The sequence below is a fragment of the Babylonia areolata genome, chromosome 3 (assembly GCF_041734735.1).
Source record: "Babylonia areolata isolate BAREFJ2019XMU chromosome 3, ASM4173473v1, whole genome shotgun sequence".
NCBI classification, from domain to species: domain Eukaryota; kingdom Metazoa; phylum Mollusca; class Gastropoda; order Neogastropoda; family Buccinidae; genus Babylonia; species Babylonia areolata.
Genome location: NC_134878.1, coordinates 14,319,365 through 14,346,960, shown reverse-complemented (window position 1 = coordinate 14,346,960; position 27,596 = coordinate 14,319,365). Strand labels below are relative to the sequence as shown.

Sequence of the window (27,596 nt, the reverse complement as noted above, 5' to 3'; positions counted from 1 at the left end):
GCCAATTACTAGTGAAAAAATTCATACCGATTATATAATCGGTTAAACAATCATAATGAATAAATACAACAAACATAAAATTGTTTTGGCCGTAACTATAGAACATGCGCACTCGAGGCGACAGGAAGTTAGCAGTCGAAATTGCACCAGTGTGCATCAAGACCAAACGTGGACTTCTGACATCCACGTACAGACGTATTGATTTTTCGTAAGACAAGACAATGGCAGCGTCTGGTGTAGTGGTCATCGACGGCAGTGAGCTCGAAGGGGTATTCCTTTTTTTTCTTTCTTTTTCCCCCCCTTCTTTCTTTCTTTTTTTTTCCATTTCTAGTGAGCTCTCCAGCTTGCAAGAGTGTGTGTGTGCGGGCGCGCGTGCGTGTGTGTGTGTTGTGGGGGAGCGTGTGCGCGCGCGCGCGCGCGTGCATACCACAGTGTACGTGACTGTAGTGTAAATGTGTGCGTGTGTGGACGCGCGTGCGCATGCATACGTTGCATGTCACTAAGTGTGAAAGTGCTATTTTTGTGAAAGTTCCCCTCGTTCCCTAGTTGACTGAGCTTTGTTGGAGTCACTCTCTTTATGTCTGATCTGTCTGTCAGTTTGGTAGGTCGGTCCTCCTTGTGTGTGTGTGTGTGTCCCAGCCTCAGTCTGTGTCTTTGTGACTGCCTGTCTATGTGTCTCTCTTCAACTTTCACTTGGAAGGATGATGTATTTTCCTCTCTCTGTACCACTGTATCATCTATCTCACTCTCACACAACACACACACACACACACACACACACACACACACAGTGACACACACACAAACACAGTGACACACACTCGCGCGCACACACACACACACACACACACACACATTTATAAATCAGTGTAATTCTCACACAGGGAGGTCAGATCCTGAGAAATGCGGCTGCCTTGTCCTGTTTACTGGGACAGGGAATCACCGTCAACAACATCCGTGCAGGCCGCAGCAACCCAGGGCTAAGGTGAGTAAACATATTCTGACTGCTAGGTATATATGTTAAATTACAAGCACATTTTTGTTGCCGTATTGTGAAATCAAAGTGTGTACCATATATATATATGTGCGTGTGAGTGTGCGTGTTTGTCATTGTTTGTGTATGTGTTTGACATGCTGTGTGTCTGTGTGTGTGTGTGTGTGACACAATCTGTGTGTGTGTGTGTGTGTGACTCAATCTGTGTGTGTGTGTGTGTGTGTGTGTGTGTATGTAACTGTCTGCGATTTGAATTTTAGATAAAGCCACTACTAAGCAGAATATGTTCATGACAATTATGCACGTTCTCATACACACACACACACACACACACACACACACACACACACTTGTATTCTTGGAGCTACATTATGTACATGAATACATATTATACTGATGTGTTCTTACACTAAGTTACAGACAGTCAGATGCATGAGCATACAAATATATAATCATATACGCTTTTATTATAAAACGTGAATGGAATTGTCCTAGTAAATACAGCACACACACACCTGATGAAAGTGATATCACTGCAAACAAACAAACAACAAACAAATGATAATAAGATAACAGAAAGAAGAAAACAGCATGCATATATGTATATTTATTCAGTCTCCCAATTTGAAATGGATTAAGAAAATAAACCGTGTTACTGTCACAGCGTTAGTGGTTGAATTGTCTTCTTCTTCTTCTTCTTCTGCGTTCGTGGGCTTCAACTCCCACGTTCACTTGTATATACGCAAGTGGGCTTTTTACGTGTATGACCGTTTTTACCCCGCCATGTAGGCAGCCATACTCCGTTTTCGGGGGTGTGCATGCTGGGTATGTTCTTGTTTCCATAACCCACCGAACGCTGACATGGATTACAGGATCTTTAACGTGTGTATTTGATCTTATGCTTGCGTATACACATGAAGGGGGTTCAGGCACTGGCAGGTCTGCACATATGTTGACCTGGGAGATCGTAAAAATCTCCATCCCGGTTGAATTGTCAATCCTAAGTGTTTTCTCTTACCATTTATCCAACCACCCATTTTTTAAATATTTTTACCGAAAATTTGCACAGTCTGCACTTTGAGGTATGGCAGGAACATAACTGCAAATTGTACTGCAGTGCAACCAGGAGCTTTTTTTTTTTTTCATCCCCTGAAACAGATTATCACTGCTTACATGGCGGGGGTGAAAATGATCATACATGTAAAAGCCCAAAATGTGTTTGAGTGAATGTGGGAGCCACAGCCCATGAATGAAGAAGACCAAGAGCAACAAAACATTTTTTTTTTTTTTTTGCTGCCTTATCATCTGCACCGTTTCAGTGGCATTACTCCCACGCCGCTCATTTAGATTCCCCCATACACGGCCACACCCGGGTCCGTCTGTCACAGTTCCAGCTTCGGCAGTCCGCATGGAACCATCGATGTTTGGTTGCCAGGAGGCCACACACCAGAGGAGACCCTGCACTGCTGCTGAGTCACTTCGGTGGTGTTCCATGGTGCCTGTTCTGACTCAATGTACTGAGGACACCACCTTCTAAGCCCCCTACTAACGACAACAATGGCTTAGTCGCGGAGCCAGACTGAGTGAGCGTCCCTCCCATAGTGGAGACCACCACCACGTCCCTCAAACAACAGCCCCCCATGAATCTGCTGACACTGAAAACACTGACAGGACTCAACCCAAGCACAGAAGTGGAGGTGTATCGAAACTGAGGTCACCATGAGAGCAGGGCATGAAAGGCCATAGACTTTGAGACTGTTTTGTTTATATTGATGATGATGAAGGACTTCATTAAGATTTTGACTTTTTTCAAAAGTTAAACTTACACACACCAGTTTGTAGGTTCACTTAGCTACTAAAAATAAAAAATAAAATAAAAATAAAAATTAAAGTTTTGAAATAGTCTTTCTTATTTGAAATGTCACTCTCCTATCAGATTTGAAGGTTTTTTGTGGTCAAACTTATCAAATGAACTAAACTTATCCTTTTCTCCTCCCCCCCCCCCCCCCCCCCCCCCCCAATTAAGGCCACAACACTTGACGGGTTTGAAACTGATTGCTGAACTGTGCGGTGGCAAACTGGTTGGGGACCAAGTTGGTTCCTCAGAAATCACGTTTCAACCAGGCCAGATCAAGGCTGGCAGCTATAGGGCCGACACAAAAACTGCAGGGTGAGTGTTTTGACTCCAGGTGTTTATTAGTGGTGGTAGTTGTCGTTGGTGGTGATGGTTGTTGTTGTCGTTGGTTGTGATTGTTGTTGGTGGCGGTGGTGGTTCTGGTTGTGATTGGCTGTAGGTGTGGTGGTGGTTGTCAGTAGCTTTGGTTGTTGGTGTCGGTGGTGGTGATGGTGGTTGTGGTTGTTGTTTGTCGTGGTGGTTGGGGTTGTGATTGTGGTAGTTCGTTGTTGGTTGTGATTGTTGTTGCAGGTTGTTGTTGTTGTTGGTTTTGATTGTTGTTGTTGATGGTGGTTCTGGTTGTTGCTGGCTGTGGTGGTTGTGGTTGATGGTGGCGGTGGTTGTGGCATTAGTAGTGAAGGTTGTTATTGGGATATGTGTGTGTGTGTGTGTCTGTGTGCATATGTGTGTGCACAGATGCATTCATACTTGTGAGCAGTCAAACATGCATAGATGCTGCAAGTGCTTGTTTGTTTTTATTAGTTGTATGTCAGGATGAGTGTGCGTGTGTATGCGCATGAATGCAAATGAGCGTGTGTGCGTTTGTGTGTGTCTGTACGTGTATATGGGATGGTTTCCCAGCGAGATGGTTGTCTTACATTTTTTTTTTTTTTACATTTTGCAACACTTTATTGCAAACTTTTGTCACTTCATGGTTGCGGAGTTTGTAGTTACTATTTCAGCATCCATGGGCTGCAATTCCCATGTTTACTTTTTTATATGTGTGTGTGTGTGTGTGTATGAGTGGGCTTTAATGTGTATGGCCATTTTTACCCCACCATGTAGGGAGCCATGCACTGTTTTTTGTTTGGGGTTTTTTTGGGGGGGGGTGTATGCTGGGTATGTCCATGTTTCCATAATCCACCAAACACTGACATGGAATCCAAGATCTTTAATTTGCGTATTTAACATCCTGCATGTGTATAAACATGTAGGGGGTTTGGGCACTAGCAGGTCTGCACATTATCTTGACCTGGTAGATTGGAAAAATCTCCACCTATAACCCACCAAGTGTGCCGAAAACGGGAAACTTGTGCCAGCCTCCAGTGCTGTAACCATTCTACCACAGCATCATCCATCCATTTCATTCAGACCACAAGGCCAAATTTTGTAGTTGTTTTTTATATTATTTTGCTTTTGCACAATGTGTGTGTTTGTGTGTGTGTGTGTTTGTGTGTGTGTGTGTGTGTGTGTGTGCGCTTGTTTACTTCATCATTATCATTTGTTTATTCATTCATTAAAATACTGATTGTTTATTCAATAACTTCTGTCTGTCTGCACATCCACCTGATTATTACATACATGATAATAAAAAATAAAAAAAAAGAATGGTATTCATACTACAATAATTTCAGCAAACATTCACATGAATGAACATGGTATGACATGTCTTTTGAAACCAAAATCTAGCCTGTCACTGGATGCATGACATGTTAACGCCCAGTGCATTTGGAACACATGTACCAGTTTCACTCAAACCAAGAGGAGATAGTGTAAGGGAAATAACCCCGTGTTTGATCTAAAGTCCAACAGTAGATTACGTCCCTTCAATTTTGCTCTGAAGCAAAACGAAACTGTCCCAGGAAACTTTTTGTTTTTTTCTGCCCCCGAAAATTTTCTCTCATTTGAAAAAGCCAGTTCATGAAATAACAAAAAAATGGATTTGATTTAATCTGTATGTTGATAGACAGAGGGACAGGGAATAAGGTGGCAAAAATGAACAGATCCATTGTCACACAAAACGCATTCATCATACACAAACTGCAAAAGGTATGTTTCCCTGATTTATTTCTTTTGATTTGATTCCCTCCCCTCTTCATGCATTAAAATCTGAAATTCCCTCAGTACACGTGTATTCCTTGCCCAACCACCCACACACTCCCTTGCCCACTCCTCCCCTCCGTGTTCTGGTGGGTTGTGTTGGCCCAGCGGTAACATGTTTGCCTCAGAAGCAAGAGAATCTGAGCGTGCAGGATCAAAACCCACTCTTGCCGAAATTCTCTACCCCTCAAGGAGAGCTTGAGTGGTGGTCTAGACTCTAGTCATTCAGATGAGATGACGAACATGAGTTCCTGTATGTAGCATGCGGTTAGCGCACTTATAAGAACCCACAGCAAGAAGGGAATTGTCCCAGGTAAAAGTTTGTTGTTAAATTCACTCTAATATGTATGTGTGTGTTTGTGTGTGTGTGTGTGTGTAAGGGAGGGACATTTGTATATATGTGTGTTTGTGTGCGTGTGTGTGTGTGTTTGTGTGCATATGACTGAAGCCTGACAGAGTGAATGACAGAGAAAAGGAATGATGAGTGCCTAAAGGCAGCTCTCAGTCCCAGCCTGTCGCATGAATGACTCTGTGTTTGTAAAGCGATTGGACCTTCAGACCATGGTCTCTGATTGAGGATAGGCGCAAGTTAAGCATCCATATCTTCTTCTTCTGCGTTCACTCGTATGCACACGAGTGGGCTTTTACGTGTATGACCATTTTTACCCCACCATGTAGGCAGCCATACTCCGTTTTCGGGGGGTGTGCATGCTGGGTATGTTCTTGTTTCTATAAACCACCAAATGCTGACATGGATTACAGGATCTTTAACGTGCGTATTTGATCTTCTGCTTGCATATACACATGAAGGGGGTTCAGGCACTAGCAGGTCTGCACATATGTTGACCTGGGAGATCGGAAAAATCTCCACCATTTACCCACCAGGCGCCATCACCGTGATTCGAACCCGGGACCCTCAGATTGAAAGTCCAACGCTTTAACCACTCGGCTATTGCGCCCTTCACATCCATATCAATCAGTCAGTGCTCCTCAAACGAAAGATGACTGTCCATGCTTTTCTCTGACAGGAGTGTTTGCCTGATCCTGCAACTGTCACTGCCAATCGCAGCGTTTGCCAGTGACACTGTCACTGTCACCTACCTTGGTGGCACTGACACAGATATGGCACCCCCAGTAGATCATTACCGCATAGTAAGTTGTGTTCTGAATGAAGTGTGAACTGATCTTAAAAGTTAGTGTAGTAGTAGTGTGCAGTTCTTTTCTTCTCTCTGCCAAGCCTGTGGAGGTCTCTCTCTCTCTGTGACTAATGGTCTCTGATTAAAGGAAATAATTGCCTCTGGACTCATGAAGCTGATACTGCAGCATGGAGTTGAATGTTTTTTGTTTGTTTGTTGCTTTTTTTTATTTATTTTTTAACCTTCAGTCTGTATGGATAGACAGATAGCTATGAATATATGATTCAGTATGTGTGAATGCAGAAGGAGAAGAAAAATAGGATACTCCACTAACTAGTTTGGGCGCACCAGCACAGTGCGGCAACTTCATAAACCAGACAACACTTTCAGAGAATGAAGCAAAAAGAAAACTGGCAGTGGATTTGGCAAAGACAAAGTTTTAGATCCAAGTGATTTTTTTTTTTTAAATGGTATGCACACTCACAAACACACACACACAGACACACACACACACACAGACACACACACACACACACACACAGACACACACACACACACACACACACACACACACACACACACATACACACACACACGTCTTCTTCTTCTTCTCCCTTTGCTCTGTGAAGAGTCACTTGGGCGCCGCACAGAGGAACAGTTCACCAGATTCCTCCAGGTCCGTGGGCTGTGTGTCAGAACCTGGGTCTCTGCAAAAGGTTTTTCGGTCCATTCTGCAGTGTTGTCAGTCCATCGTGTTTTTGTTTTTTTTGTCTTCCCCTTCGTCTCCTTCCTTCAACAGTTTCTTGGAAGATTGGGTTGTTGTTGTTTTTTTTTACCAAAGCCATTGGATCTTGTTATGTGATCTTTTTTTTTTTTCCTGAACTGATTGTCAGTGGCGATATGATCAGTGTGACTGATATTTACTATCTTTTGCAATAACACCCCTTTTCCACAGCTGGGATACACATGCATGCATGTGCACACACACACACACACACACACACATACACACACACACACACACACACACACACACACACACACACACACACACACACAGAGAGAAAGCAATACAAAATTAAACCAGTCCCATAACATCAAATTGGCCTTAAAAGAAAAGAATGAACGGGTGTGGTTGGGGAACGAACTGAGCACTGAATTCTCGCCCAGGTTTCGATGAGTTCGATGCCCAGTTTCATGTGATGCATATATCAACGTTTGGTGGGTTATGGACACGAGAACATACTCAACACACACACAAACACTCCTCCTCCTGAAAATGGAATTTGGCTGCCTACTTGGCATGTACACATGAAAGCTCACTCGTAGATGTACGAGTGAATGGGGCAGTTGCAGCCCATGAAGAAGAAGAAGAAGCAGAAAAGAATCAATTGGCCAGTCAGCTAACAGCACCTTTCGTCTGTGTTTGTGTGTGTGCGTGTGTGTGCGTGCGTGCTGTCGTAGGAGTATATGCCTGTTGATGCAGGCGGCTCTTCCCTGCCTGCTCTTCTCCAACGCCCCCACACAGGTCACTCTGCGGGGTGGCACCAACGCAGACATGGCTCCTCAGGTTGATTACACTTTGATGGTGAGTTTGGTTGGACTGCATGCATTCGTGTTGCTGAGGGGGATTTCCAAATCTCAGTCTGAGGAGGATCAGTGTTTGTGTGTGTGTTTGTGTGTGTGTGTGTATGTTTGTGTGTGTTTGTGTGTGTGTGTGTGTGTGTGTAAAACAGATTAGTTTTTGGTGAGCTTCTGAGGCAGTAAAGGGTGACATCTCTTGATAAATGCTGAACTTTGTAAATGAGACAAGATGAGAGAAAGTTTTGCACAAAAACAATTGCAAACAAACAACAATAAAATAACTATAAAATTAATAGCCCCGTTTCCAGAGCCAATATCAAAATGTAAACAATATACAGATCTGTTTTAAATTAGGTTGGTAGATTTTTTTTTTTTTTTTTTTTTTTTTTTTTTTTAATATATCAAAACCTCCTCAGTAAATTTCTAGATAAAAAAAAAAAAAAAAAAAAATTCAGTTCTGTGGTGCTCTCTAGACAAACATTGGGGGCATTTGTTCAGCTTCGCATTCCTGTCTGCCCAAGCATGAACCATGAAGTAATTGTTTGAATCATTTGGCATACTGAATGGAGCAAAAGAACTGCACACTATCATTTGCATTATTTGGAAGAAGAAAAGAAAACCTTGTATAATACTAGAAAGCATGTGTTTTTTTGTGTTTTTTTAATTGTGATTTTCTGTATGTCTGTCATTTTTCTATTTTCATTTTGTTTCTTTTACATTTTAAGCCTTTGGATTTTTTTTCTGGATCAATGACCATGCATGCCTTGGAGTGATTGAAAGTTGTGTAGATAATCTACCCAAACATTCTTCCGGTGCAGAAAAAAAAGTTTGACTAAGACTAAGACTGTAGATTGTAAAATGTTAGATATGAAGGCATAATTCGGGAAAGGTATGATCAAGTATGAAAACTGATTAAAGAATAAGCAGTTTGAATGTAGTATAAACTTTAAGTTCAGCAATGCCTGGCATCTTCATTCATCAAACACAAAGTAAAACAAGAAATATGAAACAAGAAAAAACAAACAAACTATGACTACTTATTTACAGAGGTCTCCATTCTTCTAGCAGACCATGAAATTTTATGATAGAATCATTGTTTCTGCCACTGTTTAATCAGTGATTTGTTTAATTTCCAGGTTTTCCAGCCCATTGCTGAACGATTTGGAATGAGATTTCAGTGCGACATCAGAAGACGGTGAGCTGCTTTTTAGTTTTATTTTCATTTTTCATTCCTCCTTCAACATAGGTTCAGTATGATATTTTTTTTAGAAATTGTTTTTTTCTTTAGAAACAGTTTTGTCTTTTTCTTCTGTCATTGTGCTTGATCAAGGCAAAGTAATGATGACTGCTAGGCACATCAGTTTTTTATATCATGAAAATCTGTAAAAAAAATTAGACTGTTTCTCTTGGCTTCACTTTTGTCTTTTTTTGCACCCGTGACACCGCTATGTTCTGAGGTGTATATGTATGTGTATATATGTATTTGTGCATCTGTGTTCGGGTTTGTATATGTATGCTGTTGCTTTTATTTAATATATTACCATTTGTAGTGCTTACATCAGTTGAATCTACAAGGAGCTCAGCCCAGGACCCCAAAAGAGCATGATCAGTGTGTGTGTGTGTGTGTGTGTGTGTGTTTATATATACATGTGTTTATATATATGTATATATATATATATATGTAGATATATGTATGTATACAGAGAGAGAGGGGGGGAGAGAGAGAGAGAGTTTATTGCAATCAGGATTGTAATATTTGTGTCAATTCTGGTTTCCTTCATGTACTGGTTAGTGGATGTGGGTGCATGAGCATATTATTTTGGCATGTGTTTCTATGTGTAGTGATATGGAGAGTGGGGGGGGGGGAGAGGGGTTAAAATGAAATGCAAAGCGTTTTGAGCAGCATCTCTGGAAAAAAATGCGCTATATGAATGTTTGTTATTAGTATTTTTATAAGTACACTTAGTGTTCGTTGTCCAGAAAAGTAGTTTTCATCATTTCTATCATTCCTTCTTTCTTTGAGTTTGATCATTTGTACGTGTTGTAGTCTTCAGTTTTTATGTTTTTCTTCACAAAGTGATATTTGTATCTGTGCATGTGTGTGTGTGTGTGTGCACGTGGGGTTCTCACATATGTGCACAAACGCATGAACGAATCAGAAAAATCATACTGACCAACACTGCTGAGATAACAAAGTTATTCTGATTCTGATTCTGAAAGTGTTCATGAGTGGTTTTGTATTGAAAAGTAAATGCTGGATGTCCATACTGTCTTGTGGTATACACACAGGCTTTGAGCTGAAGGATGTACACTTTCAGAATCAGAATAACTTCATCGTCTCAGCAGTGTTGGTCAGTATGATTTTTTTTTTTCCTGATTCATTTTTTGTCACGCTGGTGTTAGAATTCTGTGTGCACCTGTGTGTGTGTGCAGCGGGTACTATCCTAAAGGTGGTGGGGAGGTGATGACGACGTCCCACCCCACGAAGGTGCTGATGGCCACAGAGATAACCGAGAGAGGGGAGATCACTCGCATCTTTGGCAGGTCCTTTGTGGCTGGTGTTCTGCCCATGAAGGTGAGTTGGTTTTGTTTTTTGTGTTTTTTTTGGGGGGGAGGGGGGGGGGGGTGCTCTTTTTTTTCCAGTTCATAGCAGTCTTTATTCATCTTCTTTTGTCAATCCTTTCCACAATTCCTGCAATCATATAATAATATCTTTCTTTTGTGGTCGTTAACACAGAATTACCTGTGAATGAACATTATGAATTACCTGTGAATTAACTTCTTTTTTTTTTTAAGTCAATAAAAGAACAAAAAAAGTTGTGGCAACACCATACAACAAACAACATGGGCAATGACATTTTTAAAGAGCATACAAACCCACAAGTCATGTGATGAATGCCTTTTTTTGGGGGGTGGGGGTGGGGGGTGGACATGAAGGTGAGTTTTTGCCGTGCAGTGTCCAGCATAAGGCAGTCAGATGGTTTCTTCTTCTTTTTTTTCTTTTTTTTTTTCTTATTTGAATTTTTTTTTTTTTTCAGAATTTGGGACATTTTGTTTTTTCTGTATTCTGATGATGGTGAATGATTGTAATATGTTACTACTTTGTCACCATAGAATTTTCTGTGTGAAAATTCAGGCTGCTTTCCCACATGGAGAGTGTGTTTTTACAATGCAGTGCCACCCTCTTTCTTTCTCTCTGCAAGTGTATCTTTGTTGGGTTTTTTTTTTTCCCTATCCAAAAGGATTTTTTCTGCAGATTTTTTTTTGCCTGGGGTTACCTTTTTGTTGCTGCGGGTTTTTTTGTAAACGTTTTTTTTTTATTTTTTTTTTTTAACTAGAGCCCAGTTCCAATATCACTGAACCTGTAATATTTTATGCGTGACATGACAGACATCCATTGAAAAGAGTAATCAATTAAACAAATTACATTATTAAAAAAAAAAAAAAAAAAAAGGCAAACATTAGCACCCTTTTATCAGTGAAAGAATGCTGTTTGGGGAATGACAGGTCATTCATTCTGTGTCAGATCGCTCACAGCATGGCACAGAGCGCGGAGAGAATGCTGAGGCAGGGACGGGCCGGCCTGCCGATCAAGATTGAGGCTGTGAAGGAGACAGAGCAAACGGCCTTCGGCAACGGGACTGGAATCATGTAAGTTTGATATGATATTTGGATGGGTTTTGTGTGTGTGTGTGTGTGTGTTGTGGAATAGTGTAAAGTTGATATTTGGATGTGTTGTGTGTGTGTGTGTGTGTGTGTGTAAGTGATGTGGAATCATGTAAGTTTGATATTTGGATGTGGTTGTGTGGGTGTGTGTGTGTGTGTTGTGGAATCATGTAAGTTTGATATTTGGATGTGGTGTGTTGTTGTTGTGTGTGTGTGTGTGTTGTAGAATAATGTAAGTTTGATATTTAGATGTGTTGTGTGTGTGTGTGTGTGTGTGTTGTGGAATAATGTAAGTTTGATATTTAGATGTGTTGTGTGTGTGTGTGTGTGTGTGTGTGTGTGTGTGTTGTGGAATCATGTAAGTTTGATATTTGGATGTGTTGTGTGTGTGTGTGCATGCATGCAAATGCGCATGTGTGTCTGTGTCTGTTGGCATGTGTGTGTGTGTGTGTGTGTGTGATTGTGGTTTGTGTGTGTGTGCAAACCTGTGGGTTTTTTTTTTTATTTGTGTGTGTGTGTGTGTGTGAGAGAGAGGGATAGAGAGCATGCTGATCCAGATCAGGGCTGTGAAGGAGCTGGAGTACATCAGGGAAGGTAAATAGTACTGAGAGTTTTGATTTTGTTCTGCCTGACCGGACAGATGCAAACGACACACACGGCATACATGCAAGCACATAATCACACATGCAAACTGTGTTACAGAGTTGTAGCAGAAACCAGCACAGGCTGTTTGTTGGCAGGGTCAGCACTGGGTAAAAAAGGTGAGCGTCAGTTACAGTTTTCAACATAAAGAGTGTAAAGTCCTGTTTTGGTGTCATATACTGTACCATGTCAAACTGATGCAAACTAGGCCTATTGGTTTGCTCTGCTTGGCCAAATTTCGCGCGGCTAACGGTGAAAAGACGGGCCCACCGCTGTCAGCCAATCAAACGCCTCTAAAAACTATAAGCGCTTAATCATTCCTTTGGCCAAGGCTCTCCACGCCATCTTGTCAGGTTTACGCTCTGTCTCGTCTTACGCTTTTTTCGGCTGTTCAGCGTATCCTTTTGGCCTTATTTTGTTGCATGCGGCTTGTGTTTATTGTATTCTTACATTCTGTGTACTCGATTCGACTCGGCACCCTCGATTCGTTCGATTTTTTCTGCCTCTAAGTCGATCCTGTCTTTCCTTTCTCTGTTGGGGGTCGGATTTTCGCTGGGTGCCTAAGCGCAGGTTCCATGCCTCGTGTGCCATACCACGAAGGCAAGGAATCATGACGCTGGGATTGAGACTCGGTAAGAGACTCTCCCAGGCCCGGAGCTCATGATTCCTCCCGATACGGACTGCGGCGATGCGTCGTTAGACGCTGATCGCGGAGGCGACGTTCGTACCAGTAAAACGGTCATGAAGGGGACCGGGGGGAAAGAGGTACGAGCGTCGCCTCCCGAGGTGTCCCAGCGCGAGGCAGGGAGAAGGGTGAATGGCAAGTCATCTCCGTGCTGTGGGGACTCGCAGCTAGGCGCGGACTCCCGAGGGGAGGCCGCGCCCGGCCATTACCCGGGTCCCCACTCGGAGACGGCCCTCGCGTGCCCCATTGTTGTTCCCCCTCCTCCCTAGTATAATACAAACTCCTCCTTTTAGTATGCTAAATTCAGAGACCTCTTGTGACGTCAGTTTGCATGCATAGATGAAAAACATTATTACCAATTGTAGATGCTGTAACCATTAGACTTTGACTATTTTGAGAGTTGTTATACTCAATTTTTGATACAGATTCAGGCACTAAACTAGCATGCAGCCATCTTGCATGGGTCCGGAAAATTGTCTGCAGTGACGCGGTTCATTCAGTTTGTGCCAGAGATCCACTCTCTCTGTCTATGCTCTCCCCGCCCTCTCACCCTCACCCCCACCCCGCATACCCCCCCCCCCCCACCCCCCCCAGCGCTGCTCAGATCATGTAAAAAGGTAAACAAAAAACATGTATGTATGTATGTATTTCTCTTTTTATCACAACAGATTTCTCTGTGTGAAATTCGGGTTGCTCTCCCCAGGGAGAGCATGTCGTTACACTACAGCACCACTCATTTTTTAAAATAATTTTTCCTGCGTGCAGTTTTATTTGTTTTTCCTATCGAAGTGGATTTTTCTACAGAATTTTGTCTAGGACAACCCTTTTGTTGCCATGGGTTCTTTTATGTGTGCTAAGTGCATGCTGCACACAGGACCTCGGTTTATTGTCTCATCCGAATGACTAGCGTCCAGACCAGCACTCAAGGTCTAGTGGAGGGGGAGAAAATATCGGCGGTTGAGGCATGATTCGAACCAGCGTGCTCAGATTCTCTCACTTCCTAGGTGGACGCGTTACCTCTAGGCCATCACTCCATGGCAGACTGACACGACAAGTTTCAGTGTGTGTTCATGATATCGGTCATTTCACATCATGCAGAATTCTTGACTCACAATAGCCGAGTGGTTAAAGTGTTGGACTTTCAGTCTGAGGGTGCTGGGTTCAAAGCTCGGTCTTCGACGGGCGCTATAGCCGAGTGGTTAAAGCGTTGGACTGTCAATCTGAGGGTCCCGCGTTCGAATCACGGTGACGGCGCCTGGTGGGTAAAGGGTGGAGATTTTTACGATCTCCCAGGTCAACATATGTGCAGACCTGCTAGTGCCTGAACCCCCTTCATGTGTATATGCAAGCAGAAGATCAAATACGCACGTTAAAGATCATGTAATCCATGTCAGCGTTCGGTGGGTTATGGAAACAAGAACATACCCAGCATGCACACCCCCGAAAACGGAGTATGGCTGCCTACATGGCGGGGTAAAAAACGGTCATACACGTAAAAGCCCACTCGTGTGCATACAAGTGAACGCAGAAGAAGAAGAAGACAAAGCTCGGTAATGGCGCATGGTAGATAAAGGGGTTGAGATTTTGTCCGACGCCTTACCTCTTGGCCAGCCCCCCCCCCCCAACAAGAAGTGATGTTGGATGTTTCCATTGTCCACCAGGTGTACCTGCAGAGCAGGTGGGGGCAGATGCCGCACAGATGTTGATCAACAACGTGGAGAACGGCGGCTGTGTGGATGAATACCTGCAAGACCAGGTGGGTAAAAAAGAAAAAAAAGGGGAAAAAAAAACCCCCACCCTTAACCATTTCACCGCCAAGCTGGCAATTTATGCACAGCGTGGTAGAGGACCCATGTCACTGAAAGGTGACTGTTCATTGGTCTGTTATCCATGAACCTACTGCTCTTGATGTTCAGGGGTAGGAAAGGCCATATTTTCAATACATCGCAGGGGGAATCCCCAGCTATTCTTAGCCACTGTCTTTTCTGTGTTTAAACCACAAGGGAATTTCGTACTCTAAATTGACTGGCGGTGAAAGGGTTAGTGCTGAGTGTGTTATGTCCTAATTTCCAGTTTTAACCTTTTGCAACAATGTAGTGTATAAATATTTTAAAATAAACAACATAAGAACGATTATAAAAAAATTTTTAAAAAAGCGACCAGAATCCAGTAATGCTGAATGTGACTATGTATATATATATATATATATATATATATATATATATTATATATAGATAGATATATATATATATATATTCTAGTTTCTAACTTTGACCTTTCAGTTTAACCTCTTGACTGCGCTGTTGACGTACGGCGTACGTCATGAAATCTCGCTCAGCAATGCTGTATTGACGTGCGCCGTACGTCATGTTACAACGTTCTATGTTTCGAGTCCCGCATTACAGAAAATACAGTCTGCTAACTATTAAATTAGCTCCCCTGAGAGCTCTTTATCTCCTGAGTTCCATAACCTAAAATTATTCATTGGATTGTCATATTTATGGCGAAAGTTTTGCAAGTTTCTACGAAGCTCAAGTTGTGTTTGCAAAGCCATGGCTGAACGCAGACAAACCCCAACACTTGCACTTGTATTGAAAGAATTCTTTCGCGATGCAAACAGTAGAGATGAAGATTGTGGACTGAATGAGACAGAACTGCGTGAAGTTGATGCCGAAGACGCTGATTTTGACATGGAGGGGGGTCGGAGGTGGACTGAGTTGTTTGACGAAACTGAAGACAGACAAGCTCAGCTGATTCAAGATGCAGGTGGGTGTTTTCGAGGTTTGTCAGTTTATTATTTGCTTTCCGTTTGTTGTAACAATGAATATGACTGCATTGTGTGTGTTTTGAATGTGTTAGCTGTGGCTTCGTCAGTCACTGATCAGTGTGCGTGAGTGAGAGAGAGTCAGTCACGTGGGTACTGTGTTTGACCATCACAGCCCAGGGGGCGTGGCTTGCTGGCTGGCTCATTGTTGATGACAGCATGTGTCGCTCGCCTGCAGCTTTCTGTGTGTTCGTTCCTGAGTGTATATTGGTTTGTTGTTGTTGTTATTATTGTTGTTGTGTGTGTGAGTGAGTGAGTGAGAGAGAGACGGGGGGGGGGGGGGGGGAGATGATGTTTATAAAACTGAAATCAGAGAATGATATACAGAACTGTATGCCTAAATTACTTTGTAAATGCAACACTTGTAGAAGTGTGTGTGTGTGTGTGTGTGTGTGTGTGATGTGTTGTCATTTTGTTTTGTATGAGAAAGAGAGAATGAAGGGGGTGTGGCATACCATGAACCAGTTTCAGTGTGTGTGTGTGTGTTTTGGGGGTTTGGGGTGGGGGTGGGGTAGGTATGTGTGTATTTGTATTTCAGCTTCTGAAAACAATCAGAAATAAAATGGTACCATTTCATGATCTTTTTATATGTAAAAAACAAAAAAAACAAAAAAAACAACAACCCCGAACCCAACAGACTTAGTCTTTTATGCAATGTGTTTCAGGTATGCAGCATGCTGATGATCATGATGTTCATCCTGGACTATCTGGAGTTGACAACTTGCCACAAACCTACAACTGAAGACCAGCAGCAGCAAGACCAAAAGGCAGTAAACAAGCCTCCAGCAATTCTGGATTACAACAAAACCATGGGTGCCATGGACCATCATGACCAACAGCTGCAGCCCTACGATGTCACAAGGAAAGCCCTGAAGTGGTACAAATAGCTGTGTGTGCATTTTCTACAAATTGCCATGCTGAATGCACCCATCCTCTACAAAAAAGCAGGCAACAGCAGTACACTCCTGAACTTCAGAAGGATGTAATTAGTGCCATGATTTTTGGTGACCAAGACACTGCTAAAGATGACCACGCTGTTTATCTTGTGTGGACGACACTTCATCCCACCTACCCCACAGAAGGCCTGGCCACAAAGGAGGTGCAGTCTGCTGGAAGAAAGGACAAAGAAAGGATGTGGGGTTCTACTGCCCAGACTGCCCCAGCAAACCAGCACTGTGTCTTGAAGACTGTTTCTGCAAGTACCCCACACAGCGTTTTTACTGGCGGTAGATCCTGGGTGAGTACACCCTTTTCATTCTTTGTGTGGACTGTGTTGGAGTCTTATGCACCTGGACACTGTTGCTCAGCCTTGACAGTGTGTGTGGTTGATCACAACAGTCACAAGAAAGACAGGTTGATAACCTGGTTGATATTGTAGCACCTACATGATGGAATGACAGTCCCAATTTTTTTTATTAATGCATTTGATGGAATTTTTCTGTCAGATTGACTCATTATTTGAACATGTGAGTATCAGAAGCAAAATCTTGGTTCATTTTCCTTTCATTTGATATATACTTTTATGCACTTATCTTCAGTACTTTTTGAAATATAAGCAAATTAAAATCATTGGCGTGTTTTTCTTGTTTTTCTGAAAATTTTCTCAGCATAGGCCATAGCAAAACGTACTAGCAGTGAAGGGGTTAAAAAAAAAAGATCTTGTCTCTGAAATAAAGTGGCAATGAACATTTTAGTTTTGTTTCATTTTTGACAATAACAAGTTTGTTTCACAATAAGATAATCAAAGCTAAAAAAAAAAAAAGTACAAAGATGAAAATAAAAAGTATTATTGTGTCTGTATTGAAACATATTGATATTATGATGCACACACATGCATGTGTGCATAGAGATGTACACATACAGACAAATATACACAGATGCTGCATTCGCATACACACAGTGACACACACATTCAAACGCACAGTCTGAAGTCACTGTTGTGAATAAATCTTATTAACCATACACACACACGCGCACGCACGCACGCATGCACGCACGCAGGCACCACACCACACCACACACACACACACACACACACACACACACACACACACACACACACACACACGGATAGGCCTTATGAAGGAGAAAGTGCATAGAGGTTTGCGCCTGTAAACGCACAGTGTATGTTTGTGTCTGCATATGTGTGTGCATGTGTTTGTGTGTACATGCGCGTGTGTGTGTGTACTTTTACCAAAGTCTTGTCTGAACACCTTCCTATTCTAGTAATAATCTTTGTTCCTCTTGTTCCAGCTGATCCTGCTGATGGCTTTGGCCAAAGGAAAATCACGAGTTCTATGTGGACCTATTACGCTTCACACGGAGACGGCAATACACGTAGCAAAACAGCTGACTCAGGTATAGACACGCCATGATTTTCTTTTCTTTTTGTTTTTGAATACTGTCGGATTGGAGAGCACCCTGTATTTTAGGTGGTTACGATGGTCTGGATGCTAGTCATTCGGATGAAACTGTAAACCATGGTAGCATGCATGCTCTGAGCGCACGTAAAAGACCCCACGGCAACAAGAGAGTTGTCCCTGGTGAAATTTTGTTGTTAATTCATCCGCTGTGATATACGTGTGTCTGTGTGTTTGTGTGTGTGTGTGTGAGTGACTGAATGACAGAGGAAACAAATGATGAGTGCCCAAAGGCAGCTCTCAGTCAGCTGTACATAGGCAGGGAGTGTTGTGCAAATGACACAAGCGCTTAGAGCTTGGTCTCAGACTGAGGATGGGCGCTGTATAATTATACGCGTCAGTATTAATCAATCGGTTTTATTTACCTATGTGCTAGCTGAATCAGTGACATACGCAGCATTGACTTTAAGGTATGTACCTTGTGAATGGAGAGACTTGCCACTCTTTACTGTTTGTTAATCATTTTGTTCTCCTGGAGCCAACTGTTGCATTGCTTGGTTCCAACTTTTTGACAGTTACAATGTGACTAAATGCCTACGTTGACCGAACTACGCCATTGGTCAGTTCCATACTACACACAGTTAATAGCGGGTTACGACCATACTAGGCTCTTCCGTCCCAGCAGTTCAGCTGGCTTCTGGCCTCATTGTTTTTTTCATTTCAGTACAGGCAGTGTCAAAGGCATGAAATCAAAATAAACCTGGCCGACTGCAAAGCGGTCGTCATTTCAGGGCTGTAAGTTTGATGAAAGGAAAAGACAGGAAAGAGAGGAGTGGAGTGATGGCCTAGAGGTAACACGTCCGCCTAGGAAGCGAGAGAATCTGAGCGCGCTGGTTCGAATCGCAGCTCAGTCACCAATGTTTTCTACCCCTCCACTAGACCTTGAGTGGTGGTCTGGACGCTAGTCATTCAGATGAGACAATAAACCGAGGTCCCGTGGTCAGCATGCACTTAGTGCACGTAAAAAGAACCCACAGCAACGAAAGGGTTGTTCCTGGCAAAATCAGTAGAAAAATCCACTTCGATAGGAAAAACAAATAAAACTGCACGCAGGAAAAAAATACCCAAAAAAATGGGTGGCGCTGTAGTGTAGCGACGTGCTCTCCCTGGGGAGAGCAGCCCGAATTTCATACTTAGAAATCTGTTGCAACCAAAACAAAACAAAACAAAAAAAAGAGAGAGGGAATTACAGAATACAGAGATTAACTAGCACAAGCAAGCAGAACCAACAAGGACCTTATCAACCCCGACTCAGCCTGGCCGGCTGTGTGTTCATTGCTTTGGTTCGTGTTGGTAAGGTGTAGGGAGACTGAGAGAACCAAAAAGCAAAGTGTGCTAACTTTTTTTTTTTTTTTTTTTTTTTTTTTTTTTTTGCTGCCTTGTCATCTGCTCCAGTTCAGTGGCAATTACTCCCATGCCACCCATTCATACAAAGTCCCCCCCACCCCCACCCCCACCCCACCCTTCACAGCCACACCAGCATTTGTCTGCTGCAGTTGTGATAACATTTTTACCTTCTCGTTAGATTTTGGGTGTTCCACTGCAAAACTAAAAAAGACAAGAGAGGCAAGGCCTTCAAGACTCACTTGTGATGCACTTAAAAAAAAAATCTAATCGTTAAAATGTGTTCTGTATTTGTTTTTATAAAGCTTCGCATAAAAAAAAAAAAAAAAAAGTCCTAACCAGATTCGAATTAAGTCCCCTCGTATTAATTACAGAGTACTTTCCCTTTTTTACTATCTGCACCAAAACGTTTGCAAAATAAATAAAAATTCCATGCTTAGCAAAAGAAGTTCCTGTTTGAACAAAAAATGATAATAATGACTCCTCTTGCTGTTGTGTCAGAATAAGAGGTCAAAGTGCCCAGTTTAGAGAATACAAAAAATATAAATATAACAGTAAATGCAGTTTGCATATAATTAGGCTTCTTTTTTTAAATTTTTTTGTGCCCTTCCCAGAGGAGCAATATTGTTTTAACCCCTAGGCTGCCTGCATGACGAGATAACTCGTCATGGCAAGCATGTATGCTTCGCTGCCTGCATGACGAGATAACTCGTCATCGAAATATTCTGACTTTTCCCTGGTTTGCATTCACTTCCTTGGCAAAAATAGTGGTAGCTTTAGCCTGGGGAATCTCTCTAGATTCTATTCATAGCTAGAAACCCCATCTACGTCATGAAGCAGTCCTTTATTTGAACGTTTTGGTTGGGTCACTGTCCAAGTGTTTGCCTGACTTCTCTCCTCGCTCGCTCAACAAAATGTCGGACTGACGCCGTGCTCAAGACATGCGATCGTGACGAACTAAATCAAAAATGATTTCTTTCTTTAGCTGATGCTCAGAAAGAACTGAAGCCTAAATTCGAAGGAGAAGATAGAGATGAACATTTATAGGACGATCTGATAGAAAATAAAGGGAGCAATCAAGAGAGTGGCCAAGATGCAACTGTCAGTGAGTGATGTCAGCTGTACAGTTGTTAGCAGACGACAGATGACCGAATTAGCAGCAGAGCGATATTCTTGGCAAGCAGCCAACGCGGTCTGATGAGAACTGAATCAAGTGACCGTGTGAGAGGGGTGAGGAGGAGGGGGGGGGGGGTGGAGACTGAGGGGGCGTGGCCTCACATCCATCTTATCACTTGGAGAAGTCACAATGTATTGTGTATCTATCTCTTAAAAAAAATATATATATATTGTGGTTGTTCTAGTATGATTTTGTGTTTGCAGATATCCATTTGTCCAGAAAATATGATGTTTTTGTGCAAATTACCTGACTAATGTTTGTAATGAACAAGTTGAAAATGTGACAAAAAACAAAACACTGATTTCAAAACAACAACATGTCACTAAAAATATATAAAATGGGAAAATAGCATGTGTTTTGTATTCTTTATTCATTTACCTTTCAGAAAATATATACTTTTATGGGTCTTTCTCCAATAACAAAGAGCACAGAATTTTTGGAAAATTTATACCCGTTTTTTGTGAAAAAACCCTGGCAAATAGATTTCACTTAAATCTTATTCTCCTGGCAGCGAAAGGGTTAAACAAGATGACTGGAAAGAACTGAATTTTTCCTATTTTTATGCCAAATTTGGTGTCAACTGACAAAGTATTTGCAGAGAAAATGTCAATGTTAAAGTTTACCACGGACACACAGACACACGGACACACACACACACACACACACAGACAACCGAACACCGGGTTAAAACATAGACTCACTGTGTTTTTGATTTTCTGTGGGCAGGATGTAGAAAGCTGTGTAAGCTTACTCTTTTACCTGCAGTAATGATCATGTGTACTTGACTAACATAGCATGCATGCTTTCACACAAACAGGTATACAGCACACGCACGCGCACGCGCCCACACACACACACACACACGCCCACACGTTCACTAAGGAGCACACACACACACAGTCACAGAGGCGCACACACACATACACACACAAGTTCACAGAGGCACATACACCCCTCCCCCCCCACACACACACACACACACACACAAGTTCACAGAGGCACACACACACAGTCACAGACACACACACACACACACACACATATAAAAGGAAGAATGCACAGTCACACATACACACATGCTTACACACATGCACACACACACACACACACACACACACACACAGAATAGTAACACACTCTTGCACACACTCTTCCACACAAACTTACCCACCCAATCAGCAGGGGGTGTTTGTGTGTGTGTCAGTCAGTGTATGCTAGCACTAAAAGTTCAGGAATGAGATTTTCTTTTTTAATTTCAAGTCTAAAAGATTTATGATTCAAACATATCAAGATCAACAACAAGTGGCAATATTTTTTTCTATGCCAGCGTCTCTTAGTATCTCCATTATCACTTCTTCCACTCTTCATTTTGAATGCCATTCATTATCAAGATCAGATGTCTGCTAGAGCACCGCATTTGTCTAGATATTGATTTTTTTGGCAGGGAACCTCTTCCGTGCAAAGCAGCTATCTTGAATCAGTTTTGTTAACGATCCTTCCACTTTATATCACGAACAGAAAAGAATTTTTATAGTTCTCCCTCTCAGAAACCAGCACCAGAAAAAAAATGAACTAGCCAGACCTAGACTTAGACAGTGAAGTGCGTCACTGACGTCTACACAGCTAAGGGGAGAGAAAAAACAACCATGCAGCGCCAGATTTCACAAAAAAGTTCTGGACCGTTTCGTTAACGCAGGTACTTTCCATGAAAATTGAGAGATGGTTTGATTAATGTTACAGGCTGTGTTGTTATGGTCTACCACTGCATGGCTTCTCACAGACCACGCTGAAGTCTGTTTGAGGCAAATGTGCGCCATGAACTGCTTGAAAAGTATATTTAAAAATTGATGCTTCAGTCACCATACGCCCCCAGCCCCCCAAACAACAGACAAATTTTTTGTTGGTTTATTAGCTGTAGTTTTTCATTGGTTAAAAAAAAAAATTAATAAAAAAAAGAAGAAAAAGGATATGCAAATGCAAGAAAATACCTCTGGTTAAAAGAATGGTGCTTGTTACAATGGCTACATACACCCACCACTGGGTTTTTTTGTTGTTTTTTTCGTTTTTTAATTAATTGCAATGTTTCTAAAAGCGAATATGTGAAATGCTTTAATTATTTATTACTCTTGTTTAATCAAGTAATCCGCGCGGTGTGTGTGGGGGGGGGGGGGGGGGGGGGGGGGGGGGGGGGGGGGGGGGGGGGGGGGGGGGGGGGGGGGGGGGGGGGGGGGGGGGGGGGGGGGGGGGGGGGGGGGGGGGGGGGGGGGGGGGGGGGGGGTTTTTTTTTTTGGGGGGGGGGGGGTGGGTTTGTTTTAAATTTTTTTGTTTTTAATTCTTTTCTGTTTTCATTAAAATACAGTTATTTTGCTTTTTTTATGTATTTAAAAATTTTTTTAATTTTTTTTTTTTTACTTCGAATATTTAAAAGCTGTGTTTTTATTTTACATTATGGTATTTTTTTTACTTTCTTTTTTTTTGAATGAAAATTTTGTTGGGGTTAAATTATTTCTTTTTTCTTTCTTTTTGGGATCATTTCCAAACCCCCCAAGGGGAAATTAAAGTTAAAATTCCTTAAACTTTTTAAACCCTTTTAATTTAAAACCATCATTTTTCCCCCCCCCCCCCAAACCCCCCCCCCAAACCCCCCCTCATTCCATGGTTTTTTGGGGGCGTATTATTACCCCCGCAAGAACAGCATACATTTTTGGGCAAAATAATGCCAGGGGGGCCCGCTGAATTTCATCATTTTCTGCAGTGGGCAGCGTTAATTTTAAAAATAAACATCAGTTCATGTGTTTTAAAAAAAGATGGCAACAGGTGCATATTTAGATAATAATCATCAGTTCATGTGTCAATGATGGCAACAGGTGCATATTTAGATAATAATCATCAGTTCACGTGTCAATGATGGCAACAAGTGCATATTAGAATCATGAATCATGGCTCTTTGGTGAAAAAAAAGAAAGAAAAAAAGTGAAATGTTGTTTTGATGGAGGGTGGTGTGGGGGGGTTGGGGGTGGGGGGGGGGAGTGAGGGGAGGAGAGTGGAGAGGTGAAAATGTGAGGGTATCAGTATGAAATTTTAAAACTATTTTCATCAACAACCTGAAGATCTAGTCATTAGCCCCGCCCACATGTAATATGCAGCTTCTGTTCAAACATGTGTGTGTGTGAGAGAGAGTTTTTTTGTGTGTGTGCATGTGTGAGTATGCACAAGTTTTTATATTGATATGCACTTATAAGTATCCTAATTTCTACTGTATCTGTGTTTGTGTATAATTTTCGATTTGTGTTCATACAGCGTTATGTACTGTCCCCCCCAATATTCCTTGTGACCCCGGTACACTTGGTAATAAAGACATATTCTATTCTATTCTATTCTATAATTGGAAAAAAAAAGAAAAAAAAAAAGAAACAAATAGAGAAAATAAAGTGACGGGCGCAATAGCCGAGTGGTTAAAGCATTGGACTTTCAATCTGAGGGTCCCGGGTTCGAATCACGGTGATGGCGCCTGGTGGGTAAATGGTGGAGATTTTTCCGATCTCCCAGGTCAACATATGTGCAGACCTGCTAGTGTCTGAACCCCCTTCATGTGTATACGCAAGCAGAAGATCAAATACGCACGTTAAAGATCCTGTAATCCATGTCAGCGTTCGGTGGGTTATGGAAACAAGAACACACCCAGCATGCACACCCCCGAAAGCGGAGTATGGCTGCCTACATGGCGGGGTAAAAACGGTCATACACGTAAAAGCCCACTCGCACATATATACGAGTGAACGTGGGAGTTGCAGCCCACGAACACAGAAGAAGAAGAAGAGAAAATAAAGTGATGTAGATATCTGCTTCCTCACAAATACAATCATGATAACAATAATAATAGCAACTCCGATTGACACTCACACCTTCTAGGCAGGGAGCTTTTGGCGTTCACAGCACAAAGTTGTACACGCACACAGAATCAAACATGCATAAGGTACATCATATACACGAACAAGCGTGTGCACACACAGACACGCAAACATTCACACCTGCACACACACACACACACACACACACACACGGCACCATAAAAACGATGATGATAGTGATAATAATGGTAAAAATCTCTGTTATGATGATGAAAAGTGATAACCTCAGTTCCTTCACTGGGTATAGTTCTTAGCAGTTAACTTTCTTCAAAAGCAGTTTTCATCACCTTCATCTTAAGAGAGCCTTTCTCTTTGATGACCAACTCACTACTAAAGAGAGTGAAGGTAGTAAAAGAAGAAATTTTGATAAGGAAGGAAACGGTCCTATCTGAGAGAGAGAGAGAAGAAAACTGTGAAGTCTGATGAAAAGACCGAGGGAGGGACGATAGGAGGGTGTGTGTGGTTGGGGGAAGGGGAGATAAAATTGCCAGTTACTTTGGCGCCAGAGACGCTCAGTTTCTCCCCAGGCTCTGCCCCCATGCCCCCCCGTCCCACCCCCTCCAAAAAAAAAAAACACACCAAAAAACAAAAACAGAACCAAAAAAAAACCCCACAAAATGACACATTGCTATGTTGCTTTAACTTGTTAAGTTTAACTTTTGTTCCTTGGGTTGTGCTCTTTCCTCACCCCCCCCCCCCCCCTTCCCTGTTCCCCCTCCTCCCTCATGTTTTACTTTGAATGGCGATATCCCTATTTAAAGTTAGAATGGAAATTGTGCGCGATCCTTGGTAACGAGCACATTGTGTTTCATGTTGTTGGATCCTGGGAATCGTTTTAAACTTTTTTTTTTTTTTTTTTTTTTTTTACAGTGATAAAGAACAGCTTGTTCAGTTTGATTTGTTAAGTTTGAAGTCCACTGTAACTTTCAAGTCAGCTTCGTTCAAGATTTAAAGCGGTTTTATGACTTTAATGATATTGATATGTTAAAGCTTTATTTTATTTTATTTTTTTTGTTTTTCTCATTCATTTTCCCATTGCTGTTTGTTACAGGCGCAGTTCAAGATAGAAAAGGTGTCACAGACGACCAACATGATTGAATGCGAAGGCATCGGGTTTGAAAACACGCAGGTCTGAAAAAAAGAAACCCAGTCGTCGACAACATTCTCTGGGATTTAGGGGAACACACACTCACGCCCCCAATTGCTGAGGATGGTGATGAGAGAATCTGTCAGCAGTGCAGCGCAGATACCATCTCTGTGTGTGATGTTCCGGCGCTGTGGATGAAGCGCCAATGTCTGGCATTTTTTTTCAGCTTGCAGGCTGACTGTCCTGTTTCAGTTGCTGGCTCTTGCCTCCTTTTTATTTATCTGTTATAGAATTTTATATATATATATATATTTTTTTTTTTTTTTTTTTTTAATTGGGCCTCATTTGACATACATTGGGTCCAGTCAGCCCCCCCCCCCCTAGGTTTTCTCTCTCTTATATATGATTCATTCAATTTTGCCATGGTGGTTTTGATGGCTGAAACCCTCTTTAATCACAGGGTGAAACATTCTTGTGAAAACTATCTTTGATGCAGGGTTATTTTACTTTATTTACCTTTTATTAAGAGCAGGAATACAGCTACTGCATATTACACATAGATATTCAAAACAAAACAATTGCAGAGGAATATATGTATATATATTTTTTTTTTTTTTTTTTTTTTTTTATAGATAGATAGATGTCCAAATGTCAGCTGCAACAGTGTCACATTACAGTTCACAATTATTTGTCATTTGTATTGGCCAGCAGTAGAAAGACATTTCAGTTTGTCATTTATTAGACCTGTGGATGAGACCATGTATGTTTTCTTTTTATCGTGCGAGACAAGGTTTGTGCACTTGTGTGCGAGTGTGTATATTATATATGTGCGCATACACAATGATGCACATGTGCGTTCCCCAAAGCTGGTGCGTGTCTGAGTCTGCGTGCTTCCTAAAGCTATTGCATTTGGGCTTGCTTTGTGAGAAAAATGGTTGAAATTTGCTTCCGTAAAGTTTGTTAAAGGATTTGCTTGATAAAAACTTCATTCTTGAAAACAAAATCACTAATTCTGGCATGTGTGCACCTTATGCTGCCCCTCCTGTGCTTTTGTCATGGATACACATCTTTTTCAGTCTTACATCATGACTGCTTGTATTGAATGGACACTACCCTTGGTAGATAAGAAGGATTTTTGTTTAACTCACTCAGTACGGCCAGTCCTCTCTTCTCCTCTACACAGACCCCTCGGATGTCCAGTGGGTGTCTGAATGACCCAACCTTTAGCTTCTGTCGTCAGAATTGTGGTCTTCTTTGCCAACATTCACGTCTTCAGTATAAGAGCCTTCCGCTTGCAATATTTTGATGATGGTAATTGGGATGAAACGCCGTTAACGTCATCTCTTTCGCCGTTTGTATGGAAAGAGTTAATGTCCTGTCTCGCATACTGGTGATTGAAGACGTTTTGTTAAAGTATTAATGTTCACCTTTTGAAGGTAGGAGAAGGTTGAAGGGTGAGTTGGGGGAAACAGACCTGGCAGATTATTCTTTAACCCTTTCACCGCCAGTCAGTTTAGAGTGCAAAATTCCCTGGTGCTGTTAACACAGAAAATATGGTGTCTAAGAATAGCTGCGGATTCCCCCCTGTGATGCGTAGAAAATACCCTATCCTATCCTGCCACCGATCGTGAAGAGCAGTAGGTTCATGGATAACAGACACGTGATCTGGTCACCCTTCAGTGACATGGGTCCTCTACCTAGCTGCTGCATAAATGTGAGTTTGGCAGTGAAAGAGTTAAACATATTTTGTTACTTTTTAGTAGCAACAAAGTTAAACAACATTAATTCATCGGTGAAGGAGACTGCGAACATCAAACTCGTACATAAAAATCATTTTTACAAGCTGTCGTTGCTTCACCTTGTTTTTAATGTTAGATAGACCCTTGAGTTTTTGGTGTTTTTTTTTTTTTTTCTTGTTGGTTGAGTTATACTAGTTTCAGTGAGGTTGAATTTGATCAGTGTTGAAGTGAAAGATGCGTAACCAACAAGTAATGATGATGATGTTGCTGTACGCATGGGATTTGTTGTTTTTTTTAGTGTTGGAGGAAATAAACTTCCTGTTGATGGGTCGGTGTGTTTGATAACAATGCAGACATTCAGTGTGAACTATAAAAGAAGACTTCTTCAAAGTT

General features: G+C 41.9%; 1 protein-coding gene across 1 annotated transcript; it reads left to right on the top strand.

Moving 5' to 3' along the window:
• Positions 1-133: 133 nt before the first annotated feature.
• Positions 134-27,596, top strand: LOC143279755 (RNA 3'-terminal phosphate cyclase-like). Its single transcript, XM_076583882.1, has 11 exons — positions 134-269; positions 885-985; positions 3,021-3,164; positions 7,589-7,712; positions 8,845-8,903; positions 10,142-10,283; positions 11,235-11,359; positions 12,077-12,135; positions 14,363-14,457; positions 17,779-17,883; positions 25,429-27,596. Exons 1-11 carry the CDS (start codon positions 222-224, stop codon positions 25,510-25,512), a joined length of 1,086 nt encoding a protein of 361 aa, XP_076439997.1. The 5' UTR covers positions 134-221; the 3' UTR covers positions 25,513-27,596.

What these genes read in the sequence shown, in the direction of transcription:
- LOC143279755 (XM_076583882.1), top strand. Translation starts at nt 222, where the DNA reads ATGGCAGCGTCTGGTGTAGTGGTCATCGACGGCAGTGAGCTCGAAGGG. An exon ending in CGCAGCAACCCAGGGCTAAG is followed by an intron (nt 986 to 3,020) that starts GTGAGTAAACAT and finishes CCCCCAATTAAG; the next exon opens with GCCACAACACTTGACGGGTT. An exon ending in CAGTGCGACATCAGAAGACG is followed by an intron (nt 8,904 to 10,141) that starts GTGAGCTGCTTT and finishes GTGTGTGTGCAG; the next exon opens with CGGGTACTATCCTAAAGGTG.